The sequence below is a fragment of the Diaphorina citri genome, unplaced genomic scaffold, assembly GCF_000475195.1.
Source record: "Diaphorina citri unplaced genomic scaffold, Diaci psyllid genome assembly version 1.1 scaffold834, whole genome shotgun sequence".
Lineage (NCBI taxonomy): Eukaryota > Metazoa > Arthropoda > Insecta > Hemiptera > Psyllidae > Diaphorina > Diaphorina citri.
In genome coordinates, this window is record NW_007378266.1 from 33,052 (window position 1) to 43,053 (window position 10,002).

The following is a 10,002-nucleotide window of genomic DNA, read 5'->3' on the forward strand; positions in this document are numbered from 1 at the left end:
TCTCTGCCTTTAGAAAATAAGCACTCATGATGGTTGACTGCGGTTCAGGACGAGCCAATCAAACATGGCTAGAGACCATCAGCCCGGTGTTTGGCTGATAATCAAACCCGTAACCTAGTGCTTACAAGGATACAAGTCTGGCTGGGGGATACAAGCCTGAAATTTCCTTGCTAACGAAATAGCAAAGTTGAGTGCGAAGGGCATCCGCTCGTAAATTTTTTGTTCTCAAAGGTAGACGTGTTACCCTCCAAGCTATCTAAGCTGGCAAGTTATCTAATCACTCACCTGCGGAAAAGACAGCTTTGAGCTTTCCAGAGATTTCAACAGGTTCAAATCGACTTGAGCGGGATCTATTTTGGCAAGCTCTGTCGCGGGCAATGTGTACATGAGTGGACCTAGGTTGGAGAGTTCTGTTTTGACGCGTTGTGCTTTAAACAGGGAGGATACAAGCCTGAAATTTCCTTGCTAACGAAATAGCAAAGGTTGAGTGCGAAGGGCATCCGCTCGTAAATTTTTTGTTATCAAAGCTAGACGTGTTACCCTCCAAGCTATCTAAGCTGGCAAGTTATCTAATCCCTCACCTGCGGAAAAGACAGCTTTGAGCTTTCCAGAGATTTCAACAGGTTCATATCGACATGAGCGGGATCTATTTTGGCAAGCTCTGTCGCGGGCAATGTGTACATGAGTGGACCTAGGTTGGAGAGTTCTGTTTTGACGCGTTGTGTCTCATCCGATGTTTCTGACGTCCACAGACTTTGCACCTTGATGATTTCAGCAATCTGAAAAATAATGAAAATCATAAATAATTGGCGAATACTTTATCCCCGGAGTTATAAATTTCAAGTTACAGGGGCATGTTACCTCTGAGAATGCTTGGATAATGTTCGGGCTAAGCAACCTCCGTGGCCGATTGGGTATCACAGTAAATTTGCACGTCGAAGGTCCCGGGTTCGATGTTTTTTCGGCTCTGGAATTTGGGGAGCACTCAGCCTCGTGAGGATAATTGAGTAGCTACTTTAAGCGACCGAAGGTCCCGGGTTCGATGTTTTTTCGGCTCTGGAATTTGGGGAGCACTCAGCCTCGTGAGGATAATTGAGTAGCTACTTTAAGCGAGTGGCGACCAGTGGCGGCATTACAAGTCAAAGAAACGAGCGATGATAATTATGATGGTTGAGTAAATGAAAGACTTGTAATTCTGTGATGTCACAAAGTTGTGAAGAGGCAAGAGGCTATTGCTTCACCACAAATAATATTCTTGATCTCATTTGATAGATTTATTGGGAGATCCCCCATTTCTATTTACCTGTTTGGCAGTGGCGTAGGTCGTGTTAAACACATTGTACTTGGCGTGAATCAAATCAGTGGCGTTCACATAGAACCGGTTGAGCTGATGAGGTTGCAGGGAGGATATGAAGTGAGCGAACTCCTGAAACTCCACGAAGTAGAGCTGCTCCCCTGGATACATGGTGTCGAATAGATATCGCACCTGAAAATCAAGACAAGAAGGTTTTTATTGATACCTATTAATAGGCTTGGATCGGAATGAATGGAGGAGAAGAACTAAACTGCTGCTGCCAACCAGTCGCCAGATTGTAACCTAAGAGAGGGAGAGGCGCTACTAGGGATTTTTTTCAAGAGGATTGACAGAGGGAACTGTAACTGCTAAGGCCTTAGCGTCACGAAATCGAAGAGAGAAGGAAGACCGGATAGGAGAAAGCCAGCCGTTCCGAGAACGAACATTATCCGTTCGGGATAAAATCCACCCCGGACTAGAACCTGCGGCCTAGCGCTTGCAGACACGCTACCAACCAAGCTAACTAGGCTGGCCATTTTTTTGTTTGGCTTTTTTTATCCGATTTTCTCTGACTTACTGACTTTCCAATCGTTCATTGTTTTGGTAAGTACCTACATTTATAGGGGCTCCCTACTTGGTGTTTCAACCTACCTGGAGTGGATTGAGAGGCGCATTCAGAAGCTTCTTGTAGTTATATCACTGACTTTCCAATCGTTCATTGTTTTGGTAAGTGCCTACATTTATAGGGGCTCCCTACTTGGTGTTTCAACCTACCTGGAGTGGATTGAGAGGCGCGTTCAGAAGCTTCTTGTAGTTATATCTTTCCTTCAGACTGATCTGAGTGAACTCTGCCAACGTCATGGTAGGAATCAGATGGGAGAATCTGAAACGTAAGAAGAACGGTAGGTATAATGGGTATATTGTTTCATAGTGATTTAAAGTCACTGTATAAGCCAGCCTAGTTAGCTTAGTTGGTAGCGCGTCTGCCTTGTAAGCGCTAGGCCGCGGGTTTGATTCCCGCCCGGGGCGGATTTTATCCTGATGGGATAATGTTCGTTCTCGGAACGACTGGCTTTCTCCTATCCTGTCTTCCTTCTCTCTTCGATTTCGGGACGATAAGACCATAGCAGTTACAGTTCCCTCTGTCAAACCTCTTAAAAAAAAAGCTACTCGACTAAAGTAGCTACTCATTTGTCCTCATGAAACCTCTTTTTTTTTTAAAAAAAAAGGGGTACCGGATACTTGTCTTCTACAGATAGCTGGGTGAATAGTCTCCTAATACATTGAATAAGCTGTACTTACGCTTCTACATGGTTGAATTTCCATTCGGGTAGGGGTACCGTATAGTTGTCTTCTACAGATAGCTGAGTGAATAGTCTCCTAATACATTGAATAAGCTGTACTTACGCTTCCACATGGTTGTATTTCCATTCGGGTAGGGGTACCGGATAGTTGTCTTCTACAGATAGCCGAGTGAATAGTCTCCTAATACATTGAATAAGCTGTACTTACGCTTCCACATGGTTGTATTTCCATTCGGGTAGGGGTACCGGATAGTTACCAGCCACTCACTATCAGGTAGATCTGACAGGTACACCTGATCAGGTCCGCCTGTCAGGTCCAACTGCTAGTGAATGGCTGGCCTTACATCGAAAAATTCGTAACAAACCAATAATTTTAGAGTTATTGATGACGAAATGTGTAAAATCCAAACTTTCTATTGATTCCAGGCAAAGGCAATGTGGGGAAGGTGAGACAGAACTGCGAGCAGGATCAAATCTACGATCCGTTCTTCCAGAAGTGTCGGAACGTTTACATCGAAGCGCAACAGACCAAGGGCGAATACTTTGTCAACATCCCTGACAACATTATCTCCAACGCCACCACTATTGAGTTACCTAACGATATCTTCCATGATAGTAAGGTCCGTCCTGGTGAGAAACAACTCAGTAACTTCACAGTGAAGGAAAGTTGCCCGAAGATAGTTCTTCAACCTCATGAGTACGTCATCATGGCCGATGTCCTCTACATTCCGAAGCATCAGAAGACGTTTAACTCCAATGAGTTTGAGTTGAAGGACAACAAGACGGTGGAGATCTGTCTGCTCAACTATCAGGCCAGTGAGCTGCTTGGCTTCCGGAACAAGTTCAGTCCTTACATGGGCTACATCACGTTCATAGGACTTGGCCTGTCTATTGTATTCCTCCTGTGTCATCTGGTTACATTCGCTATGATATCAGAGCTGAGGAATCTCTCTGGGAAGAACTTGGCTTCGTTCTGCGTCGCGCTACTCTTTGGTTACTTGTGCTTCATCACTGGAGGACAGCTGGTCAAAGGTTTCCCTTGCTTCGTGACCGGTATTCTCATGCAATACTTCTTCCTCTGTTCGTTCTTCTGGGAGCTCATCATGTCGTTTGACGTGTGGCGCACGCTCCGTCTCGCCACGGCAGAGCTGCGTGTCTCTAATGGGAAGCAATGGCGCAAGTTCACCGTGTACAGTCTCATCTGTTGGCTAGTGCCCGGGCTGATCGTCATGATTACCGTTCTCATTGATATGTCCGCTGGCGGGTTCATCCAGTCCCAGTACAAGCCGGACTTTGGCGTCACCAGCTGTTGGTTTGGCCAGCGTCTGGCTTTGTTAATATTCTTCGCGCTGCCTCTCGCGATGATCATGATCCTCAACATTCTCTTCTTCATCAGTTCTGCCTATATGATCTACTCGACCACCAGTCTCACGAGGTTCACTGCTAGCAGTAGTACTCAGAGGGACTTCAGACTGTACGTCAGGTTGGCGCTGATCATGGGTCTCACATGGAGTGTAGGACTATTCGCGGGGTATATCGATAACGAACCGTTGTGGTATGCCTTCATCGCGCTCAACACATTGCAAGGGGTGTTTATCTTCCTAGCATTCACTTGTACAAACAAGATGATTAGGAATCTGTTCAAGAGTAGTTCTAGTATTAATAGACCGATTAGACCTGCCTCGTTCTCTTGTTCTAACACAGATATGAGTAATAATACCAACAGTACGAAGAAGTCGCAGATTATTCATTCCGACAATCACGATATGTTGATTTAAAGTTTAAATAATCAAAATGAGACGAGGAAGTACGTGATCACATAGACGGTCACCCATCCGGATACCAACAATGCGCAACGTTGCTTAACTTCAGTGATCCGTTGGGAACTGGTGCATTTAACGTGCTATCACCGCTTTCTACACTTACTTCAAAGATTGGAATAAAATTCAGTAGTATGTACATACTTAGATAGATACTTTATCTTTGTAACTACTTTCCTTCTTATAGGATAAGGAAGGTCAAAAAGTGAAAATGAGGCACAGTTCCCCTACCTATTTGGGAAGAAAAAAAGATCTATTTATTTGTATGTAATTTTATATTTCCTTTGTAATCTCTTCTACTATGGTAGTTAGCTTTTAGTTTAAGTATCTAAGGCCGGGACTTAACTAGTCGGATTAAACGGGTTTGAGTTAAAAATTTACAAAATAATCCTGGATTAACAGAATACGGTGTTAATCCGACTTAGCTCCGGCTTAATTACCTTCACAGTCGTTTAATTTATTACTTTTTCTTTGTATATCATATTTTTTACTTTCTATAACTTTTTCTTTAGAAAACTTTGAAGACTGAAAAAAAAAATCACAATCAAAATATTGTCTAATACCTTAACCTTACCGATCCATAAAAAAATTCTAAGAACACCCCAGTTTTGTCAGCAGAATAAACACAAACATGTCAATAACGTGCCCGGACAATCACCTGTCCAGATAAACGCCACTCTCGGGGTTGCTTAACTTTAAGGTCAAGAGACAAGAGACTCAAGAGATCTATTGTAGTTTTGAAGAGGCACACTATTTTGTGAAATGTAATTTTGCCATTGAAAATGTGAAGTTCGCAGGTGAGAAATTTGTATGTCCGCCTGAAAACTTTTTTAAATTTGCAATGTGCAATGTTTATAATTAACTGGAAATTTTTATGCTATTTTCCTCTCTTTATTTTATACTCTTCTTTATTTCTCTGAATCTAGGATAAATAATTTTCAACTGTTTCTATCTCAGCTCCCATGGCGTAGTGGTCATTGCGCTCGCCTTGCACGCGGGAGACCCGGGTTCGATTCCCGGCGGGGTCAAGAACATGCAAATGATTGATACCGTGACTGGCTGTTGCGGGGCCCACTCGGCCTCGTGAGGAAAATGAGTAGCTATGTAATATAAATGCGCATAGCGACCGGTGCCAGCATGGTAGGTAAACATTGGATTTTAGGATTATTGAGATATTGGAAAAAATCCTACAATGCTGCAGTGAGCACCAAAGTTGTGACATAATAACACAAAGAAACTGCATTTACATTTACATTTCTATCTCTTTTAATTTTCAATGCTTGGAATGTTATTGTAATAAAACTGTGTACATACCTATTCGTAAAACCAAGAGTTTTTTTCCATCCAAAATCCAAATAGGTTTTCTTTTTTGCAGAAAGACTCTACAGCCTGACACTGTTCTTCTGCAAGACGCCTGAGGCAATGTATAGTTAAGTACCTGCAAAAATAGCTTTCTAAGTATAAGTATGAAGGTAGACAGGTAGGTACACGAGATCAACATGATGGCACCAAAGAGGATTTCATTCATTAATACATACGTACGTTAATAGAGTTATATAGTAAGTAGAAATAAATACAGTACGTAATATCCAGTTGGTTACTTACATACCTATATGTAGGTTGTAGGTAGCAGGTAGGTACCTACTTTTACCTGCCCCGGTGGCGTAGTGGTCAAGACGCTCGCCTGGTGATCAGGAGGGCGTGGGTTCGATCCCAGCCGAGGTATGGAATTTTATCCTCATTTATTTGAGAATTTGACCACGTAATAATGGAGCTCTAAGGGTTAGGTGGTAGAGAACGCCTAAGGCGTTAACCTCGCCTAGTGGTTGCCTTCCACTCAAGAGTCTATTATTATTATTATTAAAATAATCGTGTCAGGTGTACTGGGAACACTCTCTCATTAAAATTACATTGCCTACAGGACATTAAATAAATAATAAAAAAAAAAAAAAAAAAAAAAAAAAAAATGGGGGAAATCACTGCTAGCAGTAGTACTCAGAGGGACTTCAGACTGTACGTCAGGTTGGCGCTGATCATGGGTCTCACATGGAGTGTAGGACTATTCGCGGGGTATATCGATAACGAACCGTTGTGGTATGCCTTCATCGCGCTCAACACATTGCAAGGGGTGTTTATCTTCCTAGCATTCACTTGTACAAACAAGATGATTAGGAATCTGTTCAAGAGTAGTTCTAGTATTAATAGACCGATTAGACCTGCCTCGTTCTCTTGTTCTAACACAGATATGAGTAATAATACCAACAGTACGAAGAAGTCGCAGATTATTCATTCCGACAATCACGATATGTTGATTTAAAGTTTAAATAATCAAAATGAGACGAGGAAGTACGTGATCACATAGACGGTCACCCATCCGGATACCAACAATGCGCAACGTTGCTTAACTTCAGTGATCCGTTGGGAACTGGTATCCGTCGGTGTGTTAGTGACGTCATCAAGACATGCACCGTTAATTGGACCAACGCTGAGGTAACAATCAGAAGAGTAGTTTAATAGGTTTAGGGAGCTTTGTTAAGCTCTTGACAGCTACGATAGCACGTTGAATACACCAGGTCTCGATCATTACTTCAAAGATTGGAATAAAATTCAGTAGTATGTACATACTTAGATAGATACTTTATCTTTGTAACTACTTTCCTTCTTATAGGATAAGGAAGGTCAAAAAGTGAAAATGAGGCACAGTTCCCCTTATTTGACGTTACTGTGGAACCATTAAGGTTTTTATAGACTGGGGTTTTGCCCTCCACTCGGCGATAATCTACCCACTTACTGACATTAACCTAACCTAGCTGAGAGGGGCCGGGAAAAGTCCGTAGCTGGGCATCTTGCAGCTTGTGTTTTTAGCTGAATTCCTTTCAGGGTTGAGCTCATTTTTCGGCAAGGTCACAACTTTGGGTCGGGGTTGTGTCTTTTGGGTCATTAGGACTACTTACTTTCCCCGTTTCCCGAACCACCTTTAAATCTTGAACTTCCAGACGTTTGCTACACTAGGAAGAGTTGAGCTCAACACTTGTTTGAGTTTGGGTCACTAGGAAGCTATTCGCTATTGACACTCCGAAAATTTAATATCCTCTCTTCTAATTTCCAGCTCCAGTATGCTCGTAACCTCAGTGGCCCTGTACAAGACGCCCTAGGATGTACCATGGCTAGGTGGAAGAGCACAGAGATTCAATTCGAGCAGATGTACGTCACTGGAGACCCCCTGGCAGTACACCTCCCTCTGACGTTCATGGTCAACCTGGGTAGTAAGCTTAAGGGAGAAATGTAAGTGGTTGCCAGCCTAGTTAGCTTGGTTGGTAGCGCGTCTGCGTATGCCTTGTAAGCGCTAGGCCGTGGGTTCGATTCCCGGCCGTGGCGGATTTTATCCTGAATGGACAATGTTCGTTCTCAGAACGGCTGGCTTTCTTCTATCCTGTCTTTCTTCTATCTTCGATTTCGGGACGATAAGCCCCTAGTAGTTACAGTTCCCTCTATCAAAACTAAAAAAAAAATGTAAGTGATTGACTTTCTTTTTTGAAGAGGTTTGATTGGGGAAACTGTGACAACGGAGGTTTGCGGGAATCGAACGACCTAGCGTTTACAGTGTTTTGGTGTTGATTGGGAGCTTTTACGAAAGAACAAAATGAAAATAATTATCCGAATTCAACTATTGTTATATCCAACCATTCATTAATCATTATTCATTCTTCCTTGCAGGATGTTCTATCTTCGTACCTGGCTGTGGGACGATCACCCATACCGGGGCTTCAATGTAGAGAAGTGGCACCAGCATTCCTGGACTATTAGGAGACTATTCACCCAGCTATCTGTAGAAGACAACTATCCGGTACCCCTACCCGAATGGAAATACAACCATGTGGAAGCGTAAATAGATAGGTACCTATAAGTTACAGGTGCCATTTTACTAGGTATTGAAAATTTAGTCAAAGAGAGAAGATATTAAATTAACAAACAACAAGTAGGTAGGTATGTACCCAGGTATGTATTAGGTACTAATAATGCGATAAGTAGGTAACTTTTCTTACGTTCAATGAGTTAATTATTGACTCAGTGAACGACGCACAATATAAATCCTCCTAGTCTAAAGTCAAAATTTGTAAACCATCAGTTTTACAAAATACCTACATATGTACATGATGTGTGTTGTTCTATTTCATTCCAGAGTACTCAACTGTACAATCTCTCTGGGTATCAACATGCAATGCTGATTCGGCCTAGGTCTGATATCTCAGGTATGTAGGTACTAGGTACTAATAATGCGATAAGTAGGTAACTTTTCTTACGTTCAATGAGTTAATTATTGACTCAGTGAACGGCGCACAATATAAATCCTAAAGTCAAAATTTTGTAAACCATCAGTTTTACAAAATACCTATGTACCTACATGATGTATGTTGTTCTATTTCATTCCAGAGTACTCAACTGTACAATCTCTCTGGGTATCAACATGCAATGCTGATTCGGCCTAGGTCTGATATCTTGTCTCTGGCAGATCTAGTAGTCCACTCTATGGAAGATCCGGATGTCAAACTACCCTTCCTTAAAGCGGTAAGAAACTTTGATTTTCCGTCCATTTTTACTTTCCTTATTTTTGGCCGCTTTTTGACAGTTTTCGATCGCTTTTTAGTGGTTTTCAGCTGTACTGAATAAACGGTTAGAGATATTGTAAAAGTTAGGGTAGAAGAACATCCAAATAAGCATAATTCAGTAGGATAAGGAAAGTCGTGTGATGTTCACACCAGACTTTTGCGACCATAGAAAGGGGGGATTCTATGGTATAACTGCTAAGAGTGCCAAGGTATTTGTTTGATAGAGGTTATGGTGGGTCCAGACTTGTGCAATGCAACGTGCAAAGCAACGTGCAAAGCATTTGCATTGCACGTTGCACGTAAAATCAAATCTGACGAATGCGAACGTTTTTCATGTATCCGAGAATTTTTGTACCGATCCTCAACTAGTAATGGCCTATAGTAGGTACATCATTTGCATTGCATTGCACGATGCTTTGCAAACACGTCCAAACTAGTGCAACGCACATCAAAGACATTCGCCAGAAAACCGCCAACCTCTCGGATACCCACAAACGTTTGCTGCAATGTTCAAAAAACTTTGCTGCAACTTTCTCAAACACGTCCAAACTAACGAATTTCATTGCATTGCACAAGTCTGGACCCACCATTAGAAAGTCACCCTCGCGGTCACAAACTTCGAGTTGAGAACGGATCACATCGTCGTTGCAGACCTTTCAAGTTTCTAAATTTCCACCAAGCCCTTTGCCCCTTCATTCATCAGGGATTACTGGGTTTTCTGGTGTTGGGGCTGGGTTTCAAACTGGTAACGGGCTTATTCACTCGAGTTGGGATCCTTCCTTAATTCGATTTTTGTGTTCGACGTTCTACGGGTCGATGCCTGAAAGGGCCGGGGGAGACGTCGGTCCCCCCCCCAAAAATCCATTCAGTCATTCACCCATCTAATGCGCGGCTCACCATCCCGTTTTGGGTGCAGATATTTTTGGATTACCAAGGTGTCATATGCAGTTCTATTACCCATGGTCTGAACACGT

At 42.5% G+C, this 10,002-nt stretch overlaps 3 protein-coding genes across 3 annotated transcripts in view; all 3 read left to right on the top strand.

Annotated features, from left to right (window-relative positions):
• The window catches only part of LOC103512396, a gene marked incomplete at its 5' end in the record, with an annotated part of 31,564 nt that extends 26,608 nt beyond the window's left edge, over window positions 1-4,956 (top strand). Inside the window, 1 exon segment of the mRNA XM_008477157.3 lies at window positions 3,392-4,956. Within this exon segment, the coding sequence (XP_008475379.3) occupies window positions 3,392-4,376 (985 nt within the window). The 3' untranslated portion in view covers window positions 4,377-4,956.
• The window catches only part of LOC103512395 (probable G-protein coupled receptor Mth-like 11), a 20,047-nt gene extending 13,222 nt beyond the window's left edge, over window positions 1-6,825 (top strand). Inside the window, exon 2 of the mRNA XM_026825881.1 lies at window positions 6,458-6,825. Within this exon, the coding sequence (XP_026681682.1) occupies window positions 6,458-6,735 (278 nt within the window). The 3' untranslated portion in view covers window positions 6,736-6,825. The remainder of the gene's footprint in view (window positions 1-6,457) is intronic.
• LOC103512406 (putative uncharacterized protein DDB_G0282133) overlaps window positions 1-10,002 on the top strand; it is a 22,777-nt gene that overhangs the window by 3,400 nt on the left and 9,375 nt on the right. The gene's annotated exons all lie outside the window — the stretch shown is intronic.